The sequence below is a fragment of the Triturus cristatus genome, chromosome 4_1 (genome assembly GCF_964204655.1).
Source record: "Triturus cristatus chromosome 4_1, aTriCri1.1, whole genome shotgun sequence".
Taxonomy (NCBI): Eukaryota; Metazoa; Chordata; class Amphibia; order Caudata; family Salamandridae; genus Triturus; species Triturus cristatus.
The window spans coordinates 928,989,906-929,010,378 of NC_140585.1; the positions used below are offsets into that span (position 1 = coordinate 928,989,906).

General features: G+C 44.1%; 1 protein-coding gene across 2 annotated transcripts in view; it reads left to right on the forward strand.

Moving 5' to 3' along the window:
- The window catches only part of SHANK3 (SH3 and multiple ankyrin repeat domains 3), a 2,151,740-nt gene that overhangs the window by 1,001,250 nt on the left and 1,130,017 nt on the right, over nt 1-20,473 (forward strand). For both annotated transcript variants that reach the window (XM_085653773.1, XM_085653774.1), the window contains one exon: nt 15,744-15,810. In XM_085653773.1, the coding sequence (XP_085509899.1) occupies nt 15,744-15,810 (67 nt within the window). The remainder of the gene's footprint in view (nt 1-15,743; nt 15,811-20,473) is intronic.

Genomic DNA, 20,473 nt, shown 5'->3' on the forward strand with positions numbered 1-20,473 from the left:
TGTATTTCTGCCGCGTATATTTGCTTGAACTGAACGTTACTGAATTGACTCGGAAAGTGATTAGATGCATGATTGGTGGATTTGTAATTTATTTATTTAAAAAAAAAAAATCTGTTTATTGGTAGTATGCATGTAAGGATCAATGTACAGACATCATAATATAAGCATCAATGCAATATGTTGTTGCCCGTAAATAACAGCTTGGCACAGTTCCCAACACGTTGAGCGCTGCACGTAGGAGGTGTCATACAGGAGTAGGTTTTACAGTATAACCTTGGCCGTATTGCTGGTACAACTTTCTGGGAACCCTTTATATCCCACCATCATGATGGTCCATTTGCAATTTTGTCCTTTAATCACATTACTACTTTTTGATATGCAATTTTCTGAAACAATAACAAAACAAAGCGTACAAACATATTGTTATTTGGCAGCTTCTCTGTTATTACCACTGGATTCAAGCAAGCCTGGCTGAAGACGGCTGAAATGCCAGAAACCGGTCCTAGGAAGCTTGTTTCCGGTCCAGGGAAGGCATGGCTTGGCAGTTCGGGCTGGACTGTTCCCATGAGGCACAGGGTCAGACTGATTTGCATATGGCCATGTCTGAACTGGGGTGGCAGAGTGGGCTAAAGAACGGTGATGGATCAAACCCAGATCTGTTGACTGGGTGTGAGTGTTTGATTGGTTCTGATGCTCCGTCCATCACCACCTCCTTTTGTACCGCTTTGTTCGCCATAATTTGGCAGAGTATACTCAGACGTGAGTCCCTTGCTCACTTTGCCACTGGAATCAAGCAAGCCTGGCTGAAGACGGCTGAAATGCCAGAAACCGGTTCTAGGAAGCTTGTTTCCGGTCTAGGGAAGGCATGGCTTGGCAGTTCGGGCTGGACTGTTCCCATGAGGCACAGGGTCAGACTGATTTGCATATGGCCATGTCTGAACTGGGGTGGCAGAGTGGGCTAAAGAACGGTGATGGATCAAACCCAGATCTGTTGACTGATTGTGAGTGTTTGATTGGTTCTGATGCTCCGTCCATCACCACCCCCTTTTGTACCGCTTTGTTTGCCATAAGTTGGCAGGGTATACTCAGACATGAGTCCCTTGCTCACTTTGCCACTGGATTCAAGCAAGCCTGGCTGAAGACGGCTGAAATGCCAGAAACCGGTCCTAGGGAGCTTGTTTCCGGTCCAGGGAAGGCATGGCTTGGCAGTTCGGGCTGGACTGTTCCCATGAGGCACAGGGTCAGACTGATTTGCATATGGCCATGTCTGAACTGGGGTGGCAGAGTGGGCTAAAGAACGGTGATGGATCAAACCCAGATCTGTTGACTGGGTGTGAGTGTTTGATTCGTTCTGATGCGCCGTCCATCACCACCCCCTTTTGTACCGAGTGGGCGTCCCTCCCTCGGCTGTAGAAGTGTGCCTTCCTTTAGTGTTTAGGCAAGGTTCTATCGTGGTACAGTATCTCATATCTCTAATCCCTATACTCAATAGTGGGCATATGTGCGGGGGATCCGGGGGATGCATGTGAGGAGGTACACTCCTAAGGCAGACTGACAGTGGGGGCCTAGCGCAGTTGTAGGGCAATCCATGCATGAGTCCGGGGGTCCATTGGGTTAGAGTGGGGGCTTATATATCCATCCCTGGGGTGCCGCCCCTACGTGGGTGAAGTCCTAATGTTATTGTCGCTATAAGCCTACCGGGAGAGGGGCGGATGCAGGAGATGGGGGGGGGGGGTCCCCATCAGTGAGCCATGTCGTGAGTGTGGTCCAGTATCATCCCCAGAGGAGTCAGCGCTGGTCCCATCTTGATAATTTGCCCCCTGTGCGAGGTCCATCATAATACTCCAGGTCTCCAAGTCCCTGTCCGCATTCTCATCCGTGCGAACGGATCTGAGTCGACGTTCCTCCGCTACCCCTCATTCACGTAGGTCTGCCTTCCATATCTCTGGGGGCGGAGGCTTATCTGCCCTCCAGTGAATAGCTATGCGATGTTTTGCTAATACCAGTCCAAGCATAGCAAATTTATGCTGCATGCGAGTTGTGGCCTTGGGGGTTGGGAGAACTCCCAGGATGCATCCCTTAATTGAGGATTTCATTGAGAGCTTTGTTGCTCTTCGCAGACTGTCCAGAACTATACTCCAGTAGGAACCAAGCCTGGGGCAGTCCCAGGTCACATGAATGAAATGGGCCGGGGAGAAGCTGCATCTTGAGCACTTAGGTGAGTACGTTGGGTCAAACCTTGCCAGGCGTACGGGTGTCAAGTAGGTGTGGTGTAGATAATTGAACTGTGTAAGCTTGAACCGGGCGTTGCTAGAGACGTCCTGAACCAGCGCCAAAGCACGTTTCCACTCCCCGTCCATCAATGGGTAGGCAGGTCTTCCTCCTACCTCCTCCGTGTCGGGCCATGTCCAGTCTGCGGTCAGTTTTTAGGGCCTTGTATAGGTGGGATAATAATCCTTGGAAAGAGCCTGCGTCTAAGATCATGAACAGCATGCTCGACTCCTCTGTCTCCCTCGGGAACGTAGTCCAGATTTCCCAAAACGTGCTGGGTATCTTTGCATGTTGGAGGAAGTGGCCCTCCGGAACCCCGTAGTGTTCCTTGGCCTCCTCATAGGATAGAAAGGAGTTGTTGGGATAAAGATCTCCAGCCATGGTGCAGCCACCTGCATTCCAGCTAGCCACATCCATTACGGATTGTATCTGGCGGCATCCCGGAAGCCATTCCAATGGGAGCGTGCGCGCATAGGGGGCCTTTCACAGCACCAGGGTCACTGCCCGTTCCCAGAACCAAGCAACCTGCTTCACTATGAATGGGCACTTCGGAGGGGTCCTGGCTCCCATTATCAGATACTAAGGAAGCTCTGCTTCCGGACACCAGGCAGCCAACAGTCTTTTTTCAGTGTTCGAGCCCTCTGCGCACCATTGTGCTGCATATTGGAGGAGTCCTGCAATGTAATATAGGCACAGGTCAGGGACCCCAGGCCACCCTGATCCATGTCCAGCTTTAGGAGGTCAAGTTTTACTCTGCTCTGCTTGCCTGCCCAAACCAGCAGGACCAGTAGGCTATTCAGAGTGGTGAAGGTGTTGTTTGCAATGCGGCAGAATGAGTTCTGGAGGGTGTATAGACATCCTGGAAGCAGGACCATCTTTGCCAGCGCTACCCGCCCCATGACGGACCTCGGTAACCGATTCCAGAATAGTATAGACTCCTTCGGGTTGCCAAGTATTCTCCCAGTGTTCAGGGCATATTGGGCTTCGGGTGAGTTGGCTATCTGCATCCCCAGATAGCGAAAATGGTCACTCTTCCATGTTAGTGCTATCGGTGGTAGTGCAGTCGCTTCAAGTCCCACCAGACACGCCAGCGGGAATGCGATCGATTTCGTGGGATTAATTACCAGTCCGGTCACTACACCGAACTCGTCCAGGATGGTTACTAGGGCCGGGATGACATCAGCCAGCTGACGCATGTACACCAGTGCGTCTTCTGCGTATAGGGACACGACATGGGTCCGACCGCCCACCTCCAGGCCCCAGCACTCCATGGCTCTTCAGAGACGAATTGCATGTGGCTCCATAGCGATCGCAAATAGGAGCAGGGATAGGGGTCACCCCTGTCTCGTACCCCGTTCTGTGGTGATCAGTTCAGAGACCAGCCTGCCCATACGCACCCTAGCTATGGGTCTCTGGTACATAAGTCGCACCCATGCCACGAACTCCGGGCCCAATCCCATTCTAAGCAGAACTTGCAGGGTGTTGAAGGCTTTTTTGATGTCTAGTGAAATTACTGCTGCCGGTGTCTCCGCATCACATGTGCCAGCCTTCGTAGGTTCATGTGGGTTCTTCTGCCCGGCATAAACCCGCACTGGTCGTCGTGGACCAGGTGGGTTACCACCCTATTTAGCCTAGATGCCAGCACCTTAGCTAGAATTTTGGTGTCCACTCCAAGCATAGAGAGGGGTGGTAAGAACCAGGCGAAGTGGGGTCCCTGTCTGGTTTAAGTAGCATTACTATTTGAGCTTCTCATAGAATTTGGGAGTATCCCCGTCTGCCTAGCTTCCCGCAGTGTCTCCAGCAGTCCCAGGAGAAGTTGATCTGCATATGCCCTGTAGTACTCTACAGGGAGACCATCTGCTCCTGGGGCTTTCCCCCCTGCCATGTGCCGCACAGCGTCCTAAAGGTCCTCAAGGTCAATCTCCGCCCCCAGCATCTGGTCCTGCTCCTCAGTGAGTTGCGACAAAGGTATACTGTCAAGGAATTGTGCTATTGCCGTGTCTCCAGCTCTTAGACCCTGGATTTGTAAATTTTTGAGATAAGAATGTTGCTTGTTCGATTAACACATTTCAAGTTGTAGGGAACTGGAAATGATCCATTCATTTTCTACAATTAGATGCATAAGAGGGGGCTTTCCAAGGGAGGTTTCGGGTTCAACTGGCAAAGGCTTTCGAAGGGGGAAGGAGAAAGCGCACGAGAAGAAATCTGGTAGAAATGGGTAGCTGAATATTAGTTGAATTATTCCCATTTGAATTTGTAAATTTTTACAGAAGCAATAAAATAGAGTGGAAAATAATGGTGAACTATCTGTAGGGAATCCTTGTGTACATGTTGGCACATGTAGCAAAGGGACAGTTTAATAGGAGTTCAAATAGTCTTACAAGCAAATACAATTGTCCTAATTTGAGGAAGTGGATGTTTCTTTCTAGGCATATGAGAATAGTGACAGATATAGGGCCTGGTTTAGATATTGGCAGGACCGCAACAGAATGGGCTTTTTTGGCGGTCTTCCCGCCTGTCTACCTGGTGGTCCGCCATCCTGATTTAGATGCTGGCTGGCAATTGGAGAGAAGACAGCCGTGGTCGCACAGACTCCGCAAGGACTTCGCTCCCAGCCCCTATGGCTGGATGGGCTGCAACAGGCGGTGGCGGGGCTCCAGCCAGGATTCCCATCCTTGAGGTTTGGACGTGAGCTGTTTTGAAGAAGTTCCGGTGGAAATTCATCTTACGTCAGTGGAATGGAATGAAAAGGGGTGAAAACCTACCTTTTTTCGGTGTACACCCTGCGATTTTGTCCTCTACTCCTTCGCTCAGGGCCCCCCTTACCTGCTGCACCTTGACCGCAACAGACCAGCACCCTGTTTTTACGTGCTGTGTGTGGGTATACATTGTATGGTGTGTGTCGGATGGTGGGGTGCAATGCAGCATGTGCACATCCTGCTCACTACAAATAACCTACATACACACATGTACACATACTTAACATATATTTGTTTTCTGTAAATAAAACATTTTTACATACCTGTCTTCCCACCACTGTGGTCACCCCCCATCAGTACTTTGCCAACAGGACACCCCCAGCCCAACGGGAACATCCAAACCTCGAGATGGCGACAGCGGGCGGTTATCCAGCACAGAAGACATCCACAGCGGCGGTCTTCTGTGCATCACATATACATCTAAATATGGCATGCGGAAGACAGTCAGCTCAGTGGAGTACTCAGTCCCACCGCAGCTGCTGGCTGTCAGTCGGACCGCCAAGATCTAAATGAGGCCCATTATGTTTAAGTAACTCCACCTCGAGCAAGATGAGACAATATTTTAGCAACTATGATTGTCAGCTGATATTGATTGTATCCATCCGCCTATTTCAAAAGGGGGCATTACTACTGATTGCATGGAAAGCCAAAACCAAAGTATTGGAATCTAAACATAATTCTGAAGGACAATGGATAATAGTTATAGTGAAAAAGGAAGACATGATGTGTTGCCATATTTCTTTGGCCTGTATAATGGTCCACATAATTAAACAATGTCAAATTAGCATTGACAGAATTTGCTGTCCCTATAAAAATGTGATGCTTTTTTGCCATCACTTTATACACGAGTAGGACGGATGAAGCCCACAGCAAGTGCTGTCCTGGAATATGTTGATAGATACACTTAAATTATTTAAGTTGAAAGTTATTTGGAGAAAGACAAACGTCAAAGAGTGTCTGTTTACCTTTTGCCCTGGCAAGCCTCATTCCAGGTTTATCATTTCTGCATGGCGGGTTCTACTCTGGACAGCAATTCCTATTGATTGTAAGGGATCACCAAACTTTGGTTGCATCCGTGTAGCTGGGCTCAAAGCAGAACCAGGGCTTGAGATAGTCAGTAGACTGCGGTATTTTGCTGTTCTGATAGGTTTAACACGTGTCATATCTGTTTAAGCATAGCCGCGCAGGTATGGCTCATTGAGGCAAGACACATAGACAGAGGAATAATATTGCTAGGATTATGAACTTGGAAAATAGGAATTGAGTCTCTATGCTTAACCAAAATGAGAGGACACTCTTTAGTATGACAAAGTGTTGCATAGACAAACGAGGTCTCTTGTGGTCAACCACACAACTCAAATGTGTCGATTGAGTATTACCACTGATTATGCGGGAAGAACCTTCATTTATTATTGTCAACATTTGTTCCTGATAAGGCCACATGGTAATATATCAAACACCAGATTTTAATTAAGATCTCACAAGTATACTATAATTGGATGCAAAACAGAGTTGTAGTTAGTAGTTACCACGTGGACGGAGATGGTATTTGTGCAGTGGTAGATGGCAGGGGTGTCCTTTAACACCATTGCTTTTGTTCCTGTGTCATAAAGGGCCAAGTAGGTACGTTGGGGGAAGAAACCCACTTCACAGACTTCATCAGATGAAGGAATGAAGGACATTAACATGTGGACAACCTTTTATTTATTTCCCAAAAATGTAAATTGAGGCAAAAGTTCTCTATAATCTCAAATAATACTTGAATCAGGTCTGCTATAAAACGACTGTTTTCAGATATCTGTCCATAAGCGAGAGCAATGGAAAAGACCACCTCTGATCGGTTCATGGTCAGAGACATTTTAAAGCATGGGCAAATTGGACAACTACCAAGGTCCCCACCTTACAAGTTGACCCTGCTAAAGTGAGTGGGCCAAGTTCCTGCATTATTAACCAAGCTCACAAAAACAGCTTATTGTTCTACTTTGACAGATGGGCATGCCTAACAGAAATATAGAGGCAGATTGACTATTATAAGTGAGTGAGCTTCCAGCACCAAGAAACAATGTTTTTCGAGGCACTGTGTCTGCTGGATACAAAGGGACTTGGGTTCTGGATTAGAGGTTGGCACTATATCGCTGTGGAACATCCAGGCAATTCCACAACCAGAATTAAAGACTCCTATGGCTATGATATATGGATTTCAAAGTACACATAAGACCCAGCAGTAGTGAAAAAAACTGCAAAAAGAAGAGATTCATGTTTTCAGATGTCCATCAGGGGGACCATGATGAAACCGAAGAATTTGTAACCAGCTTCTGATTATTCCCACTGAGACGTTGACCAGCATTGTGGAGCATTACCCCATGCTGAGCCAAATGACATTAGATCAGAATGCTACAGAACATGTTCTATGTGCTAAGGAATTTTCCTGAGCCCCAACTCTTGTGTTATGTGAGTTCATATACAAACAAACTCATAGAATACCATTTTTGAGAAACCATTTCAGCTGAACTATTTAATCAAACATTTCAAGATGAATAGCCATCTGGGATAAAACAATTCACAGATAGTCTTTTATTCAGAACTACCTTTAAGGTGGAAATGCTGTTAATCCTGCAAATGGGTTATCTTTGCTGCTTTTTCTACAAGGTTCTTATGGACCCTTTTTTCCTTAGGCACCCAGTTTGATGCCCTGTCACTGAGTGACTTGTCACTTTTTAAATAACGTTCTATTGGGGCTAGCTCCCCACCCCCAACTAGCCTTCCTCGTTGCACAGTTGTTTTCCCTTCCTAATCCTCTTCCCTGTCCTCTTACCTTTTTGGGCGTGGCACCCTGCGATACCATCTCCTTACGTATGTTTTAAAACTTATGTAGTCTACCCATTGATAAGCCTGGGTGTAGTTCGCGTCGTAGCGCTACTCGTAGCTACGCGATGTGCACTTTGCACTACGCGAGATACGCGTAGCACTACGTGAACTGCGTAGTGCGCTGTTCGCTGATTGCACAGTGCCGGATGCTTGTCCGCACTGTGCAATCATTGAAAACGGCATCTTGCACAGTGTGAGCTGTCGTTTTCTGCCGCTCGAGTAGATTTTTACTCGAGCGGCAGCTTTCTCAACGCGGACTGGTAGTTTCTCATCACGAGCGGTCGCGACCATACGCGACGACTTGCAATGAGAAACCTGACCTCCCCGCGTTGAGAATCTCGCCGGGAGGTTTATTTTCCACACTTCCGATCGGCAACTTGATGTTGCTAACCGCGAACGAGGAAAAAGTCTCGCCGGGATGTCATTTTGCTCGCTCGCAGTCGCCAAATTGACGTTGAGGACCGCGAGCGAGCAAAAAATGCCAACTACGCTACGCTATGCGATTTTGCACTGTGCTACGTGCAATTCGCGTAGCGCGGAGTAGCACAAACTACGCAAACTTTGCGAGTGTAGCGTAGTTGTCCGCCCAGAGTTTTTTTTTTTAATTCATTTAATATCTTTTTAAACTGTCACTGGGCTGCTATTGGATTGTTTCTATTATTTCTCTTCAACTGTTTTTCAATTAAATGTTTTTTTATTATTCATGTTCTCAGAAACTGCTTCTAGTATTTTATTTTTCTATGAATTTATATACCTCAGAAAACACTTTAATGGGGCAACCAAAGTCATCTCATGATTGGCCTGCCCCTTGAGCGTCCGAATACCCCTGGAAAGACCCACCACAGAACATTACCATTTTTACTGCTTTTTTTGTCCTCTTCCTATAAATTTAACAGGTTCTCATGCAATGCTAAAAAGAAGGCTCCAATAACTTTCATTAAAATGGTTACATTTATTTTCTCTCCATTTTAGAAATTTGTGATAGTTTTGCTTTTTTTATACAATTTTTTTTCTAATCCCTTTAGTTTAGGCTTTTACAGAGTGTGGGTGCTATTCTGAGTTGGCAGACAGGGTACTCTGCCACAAATCTGGCAGGTGACCTGTCTGCCAAACTTCAGCCTCCACCTTCTCTGTATAGAGTGACATGAACCAACATTGTTTCCACAGAAGTATGTTCCGTTGGTTCTACTGGCGGAAACCTTTGACCCACTGTACAACTGAGATTGGGCCATCGGTGAAAATACCTTAGACCATTGTTGCAGTGGAAGCTTTTTCTCTTTCGTTTATGGGCTCAACAATGACATTACAACTTTGTCACTTTACTCAGATTCTATTCTTCACCTACAGAGGCATTGGTCCTCCGAAGGACCTTGCTTCGTCGCAATGAGGGGTGAGAAATCAGGGTGTCGAGCTGTTTGCCACCTAATGAGGACCAATAATTAGTAGCCAACTCACAAATTAGTGATCAAATTTAAATATACTAATCTCAGAACTATGCTATAGACACAGAATATTGTAATTAGCAGATCAACCTAAAGAAGTTTAATCAAACAAGAATCATGCATTCCAGAAGCTCTGCTGTGGCTACACAGAACAAGAGCCAAAGAACATAATGTTCTGTTGACTTTCTCTATCATGCATTAGAAATCAGAAATCAGATAATTTTAAGCACGGTTTCCATGGAAAAACCATTAAAACACATATAATAAAAGACTCTGACAAATTTTATTTAATTTTGTGATTGTATTCAAGATCCAAATCAATGCATATAAGTAACATTTTAAACAGTTCAGTCATGAGTCTTACAGCACGTAGCATAAAACCACACATTTAGTCTAAGTAAATCTATTGCTGAAGAATCCATAAAGAGGATGGCTCAGATTAAAGTTTACTATCACCAGCAAAGGTGAGAGGATGATTCAAAAGAGTTCTATTAGCATAGGAAAAGGGATCAGATTAAACTCCATTAAGGAAAAGTCCATTGGCATGGGCAAGGGGAATGGAGCTATAATCAGGAAAGTTCAAGTCTGGTCTCTCACCAGACAGCTCCAAATTGTCCAGCAGGCAAGCCCATCAGCAAAGGGGAAAAGGCATGGGACATTGAAAGTCTGAAGCTATGGTCGGTAGTTAGGAAATCGAGAGAGAGATTCCATCCCTCCTCCTTGAAAAGTCACTTTTTATACCCCAAATAGTTCATTTGTGACATCAATTGTCACCATACGATGGTCTGATCATCATGCCACCATTCTTCTGCTCATCAGGTGCAAAATTGATACTCCAGCATATTTTCCCATGTTGCTTGTGCGAACGACTATCCATTCCATCCTCACAGATCAGTTGACAAAGCAACTATTTACTTAGTTGTTCTTTATGTATTAGGTCAAACGGTCAAGTTCCCATCAATTCACTCACAAAGAAGAACTGAAAAAGTGACTATTGATTTAAGAATGTTGCGTAAAAAGGACAGATCAAGCAACATTTTAGGAAACGTAACAAAAGGCCATTACCAGGCAATGAAATAATGCAACCTAAGGAAAAAGGCTATATAATGCAGTTTAAAGCCAGCATTTCGTATGTAGTCAAATAAACTCATAATTAAGATCAATAACAATTAATCAAGCATATCATATGGATAAATAATTGTAAGAACATCAATGATTATTGTATAGAAATGTCCAACTCTAAATATGGCCTACAACCACAATTTTAAAAGTACATCCATGCAAACTATTCTTAAAAATCATTATAATAAAGTTGTTCTAGGAAATCTAATATTAATAATATCAAGCATTTATGCTAAAAGTTTCCATCATATACAAGGTAACAATTTTGATTTGTACCAGTTTTTTGTTTGTTGTGGTGCATTACAATGAAAGATAATAACACAAGGAAAGGAAGGGTATAGCGGCACTAATCCTAGTCCCCAGTGGAATAACAGTATCAACAAACCGGGAACAGTTCCGAATTCAAAATTACTGCATCCGAAAAGATTGAAATGCTACAAGAAATTAATATTCTTTTTAAAAGAACCCTCATCCACCAACCTAGTTGGTGGCATGCTTCATCATTGGGTTCCCACCTGGGACGCCGAGTGCCTGCCAGGTGTGCTTCGACGCCTGAATTACAGTTGAGCTGGGTTTTTTGGACAGTGCAAGAAAGTGAAAAAGTGACTAAAGTTAAAATTGCCTCTAGGATCTCCCTCCTCACTAGGATAACCTGGATTTTTATTAATGAGGTCGTAGGGCAAAGTTTAAAACAAATAAGAATGGATGTTATGTGTGATTTGATTGATCTCATACATACATGGATTCGTCTACATGTTTCAGCCTGCATAGCTCAGTGGCTAGGCTTTCTTCAAGACCGGTGAGAACAAGTGAACTCGCTAAGGTGCCTTTAGAGAAAATCTACCCTATGGGCAGTTTCTCCGCCTCAGAAGGGACTGCAGCAAACTGGATGACTATCAAGCCCAAGCCACTGACCTCTCTAATAAACTCAGGGCCCATGGTTACCCCAACAAAATAATAAAGACCTCCCAAAAACGGGTCGCAACCAGCAGAGAGATTCACTCCTGGAAGATACACCTAGAATTGCGAACAGAATCCCTTTTGACGTGTGTAACGACTTACAGTACGATCTCGAATCAAGTAACTAAGTCAATCAATAAGCACTGGAGGATTCTACTGACCGGAAAGTGCGAAAAAACACTTTTTTCTTTAAAGAAAGCGAGAAGCTTAAAAGACACTCTAGTGTATACCCGTCCAAAAAAAGTCACTTGACAGCCTACCAGGACAGGTCTGAATGCCTGGGGCCTACCTAACATGACTGGATACTACCCCTGTGGCAATTGTAGTGTCTGCCACCTTACTGTCGCCAAAAAAAGCTTGGATCTGGAACCAAATAAAACTTGGTATTTACGATCCCACACCAATTGCAACTCTGCCAATGTGGTCTACATGATAACATGCCCATGTGTACTACGGTACATAGGGATGACCAGTAGAAAAGTTAAACTGCGAATATGTGAACATCGCTGCAAAGCAGGTGCAACCGCAACACAACAAAAATGACACATAATTTTTTACAAACAGGACACACAACTAACGACCTGAAATGGGTCATCATCGAACAAGTAGAGACACCAGGAAACAAACACAACAAACTTCTGTACAAAGAACAAAGATGGGCGTACAGACTTTCAACACATAAAGATGGGTTAATAGACAACATTGCCTGGAATGCACTCAACCAGAGATTACACATACACTAAGTTTTAGGCTAACATATAGCTCTGCCCCCCCCCCCACTTTATGAATTGGGAACTTATTTATGGTGATAAATGGCAATATCCCATGTATGTAGGAACCTAGGAACTACATACACACCCCAACAGTCTGTTTTACATCCTGAACTGGGTATTGAACATATGAGAATTGAACTTATGAGTACAGGACATTTGACATTACTGTAGGATTGTCACGCCGATTTGTTTTGAATTAAGCGTGAGATATAGGGAGATCTTTCTCGACCACTCCCCATAGTTTCTATGACTCCACGATTCTTTCACCATGCTACATGATTTTCTTTGTACCCACAACATGCAACTTTGAAAATAGTGGGAGTTTGAGGGGTAATCCTTAGGAAATGAGCCGGACGCCATGACGTCAACACGCCCGACGTGCTCACATGACAGGAACTGCTCACACACCGACAAGAGTTGACTTAATGATGCCCACACGAAACATTTACTGTCTCCGGGATCTCGTGCTGGGATCAGAATAGGTGACAGACACGGGAGGTTTTTCTTGATGAAGTAAGTGGGGCTTTTGTCCTCGGACCACCGTAATTTTGAGCGCTATTCCATTTACTCCGCTCACTCTTTTAATTACTCCTTTCCCAGGGTTTGACAATAGGTACCGTCCCCCCCTGGGATCCATGATGTGTAGCAAAGTCGCGACTACTGTAAGATACGTTTTCTAAATCCTTGCCTTAGTCCTTGCCTTTCACTGACCAGTCTTTTGGAGTAGAGATACTGATAGTCTTGCCACATGATCACATAGTCTCTTTACCTAATTAGAAGCAAGGGCCCGCACTTTATCGGATCTTTTTTCTCATGTTGATTGTAAGGTGTGACTATATCCACAAGAGGTATTGATATTTTCGTGAATATACATCATGTCGCAAGTGTACCTGGTGCGATCGAATGCATGCACACAGTTACATTCAACATTTACCACAAAGGCACAATAAGTGTTAAATATTTGCATTACAGCCACTGGTGTAATGGATATATTAACTATCCTGGCATGAGTATGGTGGTTGAGCACATACGATGGGCGAAATGCGCACATTACTGCAATGGGAAGAGTCAAATAAGTGCACCTTAGCGAGTGCATTTGTTCTCACCAGTCCTGAAGAAAGCCTAGCCACTGAGCTATGCAGGCTGAAACATGTAGACCAATTCATGGATGTATGAGATCAATCTAATAACACTCAACATCCAGTCTTATTTGTTTTAAACTTTGCCCTATGACCCCATTAGTAAAAAATCCAGGTTATCCTAGTGAGGAGGGAGATCCTAAAGACAATTTTAACTTTAGTCACTTTCTCACTTTCTTGCACTGTCCATAAAAACCCGCTCAACTGTAATTCAGGCGTCTAAGCACACCTGGGAGGCACTCGGCGTCCCAGGTGGGAACCTGATGATGAAGTATGCCACCAACTAGGTTGGTGGGTGAGGAATCTTTTAAAAAGAATACTAATTTCTTGTAACATTCCAGTCTCTTTGGATGCAGTAAGTTTGAATTCGGAACTGTTCCCTCTTTGTTGATACTGGCATTACAATGAAAGCAACAGAGATGCTAAGTTTCATCATTAATATTTGCAAAATTATGTGTGAGACTCATTTGTTACATAGACATACTGCTTGCATCATAGAAAGCTTTCTCGTCAATAATCTTTCATGATGACTTTGTTATAGTAACTAGGAAATCAGTTAATAAACATGTTAAATACATTATTTTCAAAATTCTTCTTTTCTATAAATCCACACTTTTACGGCGCTGGCACTTCAGCTTTTCTCAGTTTCAGTATGATTTTTCTAAACGTGTCCAAAGTGCACATTAGAGTTTCATTGTCAAAATAGCTTTTTATGTTGTGTAAAGAATGATCAGCATTTACGCTGCATCACTCACTGTTCTCCCTAGTTTGGACAGACATTTGATGTATTTATTCTTGTTTGGACGTGAGTGGAAGCATGGCGGTCCCAAACAAGGAAACCGCGAAAATGACCTATGACCTGACGGAATGGGAGCTGTTGCCCTGCTCATCAGTGACATTTATTTTTTGTTTGTCAAAAACAAATCTCTGCTTTAGGAGTTTGCTTTTGAAGAACAAAAAACATTACTGAGTTATTTTCAGTGGGAATGCCTTGAACGGGACACCACCATGGCGGCTCTGCTGAAGACATAGGCATCCACCTGCCTGGCAGCAAATTCTAAGTATAGAAATTGCTCTTCCACAAGGGTAGCCAAGTGACCCTGCCATACTGCCCAAATGGATCAACAGACCAGCCATCAAACTCTAAAAAAAAGTAAGGTCATTTTTCTTCTAGGCATTTTAGTTCACATACACTACCTGTGGAAGCTGAGGGGTATTTCAAGGAAGCGTTCTGTTTTATCTCTGTAAAACTTTAGTTGTGGTAGATCAGGTAAAGCATATTACACCTGTGGCCACTTCTTTTACTCTTCTCTGCCAACCCGTTGCTCTCAATAAAAGTACCTGTAACTAATGTCGGACACATTTCTCATTAGATGCCCTGCGTGCTTTAGCCTAACTGTGTTTTTTAGGTGTGCTGTGTGTTTCACAGCATCTTTGTTAGCATTTTTTAGGTCTGTGTGTTTGCGGCTGCATTTGTGCTTCAGTGTGTATTTCTACATATCTGCTTGTTTGTTGCCATTTCCTTTTATGTGTGCGCCCGCTTGGATATATTTTGCATGTTTTGTAGTTGTTTGTGTGGGTGTACTTATGCACAATTTAGTTTGCTTGTATGTGTTTGTGGTGTGTTTCATATTTAGCCTCCATGCTGCACAGTGGATACTGTTATCACTTTACAAAAGTCAGGGGGGCAATGAGCCTGGTCTGTGCTGTAGTAATGTGTGCTGGAAATAGAGGTCACTTGGTGCTCCTTCAACAGAGAGCAAGTCTGTGATGGGACGTGATTGAGAGAACAAAGCAGTTCCTGAAGTCTCTCTCTCTCTCTCTCTCTCTCTCTCTCCTACTCACCCCCTTTCTCTTACAAATACATCTTTTCACCTTCCTCACATTACCTTCTCTCCCTTTCTCTGCGTATTGTTTTGTACAACCTCTTATTCTCTTACCATTTTATATGTAGATGTACACATTACACACACACACACATATTTTCCTCCATTCTCACACATCAGCTTCACTTTCTTTTTCTCTCTTCATCCTCCTCACCTCTTTCCCCCAATAATACATTAATCCCTCTCTTCTTTCACTTCATCATATTTTCCTCCTCTTTCGCTCTCATTATTTATCTTTTCTTGTAAACCCCTTCTCTCTTCCTCCTCAGTTTCCACTCTCAAATACTCTAGCTCTGTAACTTTCTACTTCCTCCCCTTTACCCTACTACTCCTAACATTTTCCTCTCGCCACTTTTCTTTCATTTTCTTTTCACCCTCTCTCTTTCTCCTCCACTATTCCATCACACTCCGTTCTTTCTTATTCTGCCCCCTACTTCCTTTCCATGCTCCTGCTTTAAGACCCGCCCCACTGCCCCTCTCTTATTCTCTTCCCCTCTTAACATCTCTTCCTCCTCATTTCCAGGTGGCGATTATTGCAGGAAATTTTGAACTGGCTGAAATCATCAAAAACCATAAAGAATCAGATGTTGGTGAGTTATCTTCATTTGTGTTTCACGCATTTTCTCCAGTGCTTAATTTGAAACAAAAAAAAAAGTGCTGGGGCCCTCATCAGGAGGCCACCGCAGCTTGTCCCTCACATTGCCAATGTATTTGCTTTAGCAATTATTAACCATCACACTGCTAAAAGTTGACAATTCAGACTGTTCGAGGCTGCCAAAGCTTTAAGAATAGCTTGGGTGACAGGTGTTAGTTGTTTTTAATGTATATTGAATTAACAAACCACTATTTTTCTGCTCATCTTTAAAGTGCACAAACAGCGCCACCATGTGGAGGCTGTCATAAGTGTAGGTTTTGGCGAAATTGCTGGCAATTAATTGTTGGTGCTGGTCACTGAAAACCACCGGCTCAAATTAAGGACTGATTTTCTCCGAGTAATATCTGGCTAGACTCTGATGTTTCACGCCTAAAGTATGCTCCCGGCTGTGTTGTCCTCACCGGTGCTACCAGTGGCATAGCCAGTGTGTCATGGGCCCTAGTGTGAGGAAGCAAATGAGCCCCCTGGCTGCCTTTTGAAATGTGAAATACAGCAATAGGGTACAGTGGGTGGCCCAGATCTCTGGGCACCGGTGCCACTGCACCTGCTGCACCAGTAGAAGCCATAGCCTTGGGTTCTGCCGTGATCAAGGATCTGAGCAACGTATTCCTTTCCGAGGAGATCCATCGATGCCCCCGACACCTTCTAGAGCCTCACACAAGAATGCAACCTGTAGGGTGCTCCATGAGTCATCACTGTCACCCCTCAACTTTTACATGCAGCCCCTATCAAATTAGGATTGATTTATTTAATTATTTGTATTTTTATTTAGCTGCAACCTGGCGTCAAACTCTTTAACTGCAAAAACATAAAGACGTTCTGTTGGTAAACTAACAGAATATAATAAATACACCTTATACATATGATTCAGCTCTAAACATACACTAGGGGGTAATAGCGTTCACAAACTGATTAAGAACTATTACTGGGCATGAATAAGGAGCAGAGTGCTGCGCTACAAGGATAATATAGAACCATTCAGAAGTGAGCCCCTGCTTTGGGAGCAGGGGGCTGAGAGTACTCAGCGGGCACCTACACACACAGACAGTACTCCCTGCGCATCAATGTTTTCATCCCAGTTGAGGGACAGTATCCTGTTAAACCCAACCCCCTGGTGGCTTTGGAGAATGCAGAGCTCAGCATCGCGATTAGGTGCTAGACTTGAATGGAGGAAAGCCTGCGTGCATTGGTCTGAGATGTCTGTTTTGGATGCTGGTCTATAGGTGGATTCCGTTTAAAGTGCTCTGCATAGTGGTAAGATAAGTAGGGTAAGGCGGTCCCTGAAAGGAGGTAGTTACGGATGTGACGCGGCTGTAGCATGCTGCGGAATAACAGACGCATCAGGAAGTTACACCAGAATGGTCTTGTGCTCTAATGTTGTTCACAGGCATTGAGCTTTAAACGCCTCGTGGCAGATTCATGTGCCCATATACACTGCTCAATATAAGAGGAAAAGTTTAGGCAGCATAAAAATGATGAATCTGCGACTCTGTCTCACTACAGAGCAAACCAACTGCAAGCAAATCACGCTTGGTCCAATTGGACTGCCCACCCTGAGCCACTAGGCTATGAAGCCAAACATGCATCCAGAGGTCACTCTGTCATAGCAGCCAAGCTGCACTTCACTGATGGTGCCCAATAGAGCCCAAACTGGCCTGTGGTGCTCGTGTTATCATTCAAACTACTGACCATGACCTGGTAGTTCTTGATGTACTGTCTCTTTTGGGGTGAGTTGGAAACTCATTTAGATAAGTTTGGCCCCTGTATGTAATGGCACAGACCAGCAAAGAAAACTGTGGAATGGAATATGAGCCAAATTAATTAGAAGGGGCAAGATTAATTTGAGCATATAAGTAATCACCTTTTCTGTTCTACAAGAGAACAAGTGAAGAGTAGTGAAACGAAACCCCGTTAGTTGAGAAACATTTCCACAGTGAGTAGTCCTGGAGGACTATGGCGTGTTCCCATGGCAGCCCACATTACATTCATCCTCCTGCTGCAGCTGCACACCAACATCAGCCTACATTATACTTCTCCTCATGCTGCCACATTACACCACTCACTCTGCAGGTGAATTCCAATTTCATGCATTACATTATGCTTCTCCTGGGTGTGAGGAGAAGTGTAATGCAGGCTGGCGTTTGTGTACTGGATCAGCATGAGGAGAAGTGTGATGACTGATGTCATCACATGTAATAAAAAAACATAATTAAAGATGACACATATTTATACATACGTAGAGGGGCTTTCAGGCAGCCCTCTCCATCCATTGGTTTGTTGAACTGGCATTTTCTTTTTGCTATACACATAAGGCCAACCAGGTGAACAAAGAAGAAAAGAGGGAATCCACTTGGAGGTCCTACTGGCAAATCCAAAGATTTTGGAGTAGATGCCTCACCCGCCAAATAATGGCCTGCTTCATCATCAGCGCCTATCCAAACCCTGGTAGGATAGTACCACCAGTGAGGACTCAACCACGAGTGGGAGTTCTTATATACGGTATCTTTCTGGATAAAGCAGAGATCCAGTTGAAAGAAGGGTATTAAAAGTGCCTTCAGGTATAAACAAAAAGAAATATTTTCTCAATCATCCCTGATTTATGCATTGTTCGCCTGGTTGCCCTTTTGTGTCTGGATATTATTTTGGGAGAACGCAACTAGGTCGGTCCTCTCTCGCTCTTCCTGTGTAAAGAAAGATTTACTTTTTGCTTCCAGCGACCACAGCATTGGCCTGGGACAATGGGTCAGCCTACTTCATCCATTAACTCTTTTGCCCTCTGAGTGACAGCATTATCCTGTTCACATGTGCACACCCACCTAAAAAGAAGTGCACTTAAAGCCAGGACTTGCCCACCAATACTTAACTTTGAAGTACTGGGTATTTTAAGCCCAGCGGTGCAGGGGAACACACCCTATGACTTCGGGGTTCTTCCTGTTTCAGACCTACAGAAACACAGAGTCTTCTGGGTGAAGTCAAAGATCAGTTTATTGGCTGCAGACCAATTACAGGTATCCTAGAAGTACAACAGAGTGTATGTTCTCAGGAGACTGCTGAAAATCACAGAAACGGGCTTCTTCTTAAATACAGAATATCCTGCTTCAGGCATACATTCCTTGGTTTACGATATGGCCATTACAGGTATACATTACAAACGAAAAGGCAGAGTCATGATGACCATCCCACATTCCAGTTAAGCCAGCCCGCAATTATTTACCCAGCAAGGCTCAGATCCCACATCAGATATCGATAGGCCCCAATAAACATGAGCATCTCCTGTTTGGAAAACAAGCCATAAAGCAGGAACAGTCAGGTGAGAAAGAGATTAGCTGGAGGCTCGTGTTTAATGTAAAGGCTTTATGGTGTGTCAAGCCCTGATGCTAATCACAGGTGGCCAGAGGACGGGGAACTCGTGAGACCGGACTGACCTGGGGCAGCGGAGCCAAGCTGCCCAGGTCACAGAAAAGTCAAAGAAAGGCACATGTGCTCTAAAAGGCCCGTATTTGCTTCATGCTATGTAGCCTATGTGAGGGCAACCATAAGATGGCCACCGCTCTAAAACGGAACCCACGTAGTGATGTATAATAACGTATACACAGTGCATTCATAGCTAAAACGTTACACAAAGCACTTGTACATACCGCATTGACCATTTGCGGTTCGCTAATACCGGGATACACAGGGGTAGGGCCCTGCCTCCTACGCGGTCCCAAATTGCAAAGTACGACAACTTAAGCAATTTTTGTACTCATCTTTGAATGTTTAAACTATGTCAGGTTACAGTAAACCAAAGCTAACAGTACCTTTTCTTTGTATATATAAGAACCATCTCTTCCTGTTATGTGTATGAAAACTAAATAGAGGTTCCATACCTATTCTAAGTACACCTGCCTTCTAGGCACTAAGCACAGTCCTATTAAATAACGTTCAATGCCTATTTATTTTTTCCAACATAACATTTTTATTGCAAGTAGATGACCAACAGGTTTCTGCTGTAGAATGTTTTTCTTTTTTTCTTTTCTATTTTTGTCATGTATGCTGCAGTAAAATTAAATGTAACCATTGCACCAGCTTAACAAGGCCATACTATTGACTTCGCCAGTGCTTGTTTTTTTTAACCTGTAACAGCTTCTTTAGAATAGTTGTTGTGCATCAGTTGATGTAATTAGACAGTAAAAATATGTGTCTTAAGGGCATCGCCAACCTCTATATTTTTCATTTTAAAGGTGGCCTCACTCTTATTTTGGGTAAGGGATCTGCATAGTGAATATGTGATCACTGATTGGTAGTTCTTGATTCGTCTCAATCTATGTGCGAGGGACATAAATCAGAAAAGATACTGGTGTCATGTCGATATGTAGAAAACAATGAGCCGTATGGACATCAGCCTAGACAGAATGGCTGTTATTTGCCAACAACAATAAACAAGGTAAAGTACAAACCTGGCCCAATTATACGGACCTTCACGGCTTCGAACCCCAACTTTCACCAATACCAAGACTTTTGGATTCACCTGGACACCGACCTCATCTTATTGAAACACACCGACAGAAATAGACAACCTGGTACTACCGGCTCTCTCTTCCAAAGAAAATCAAACC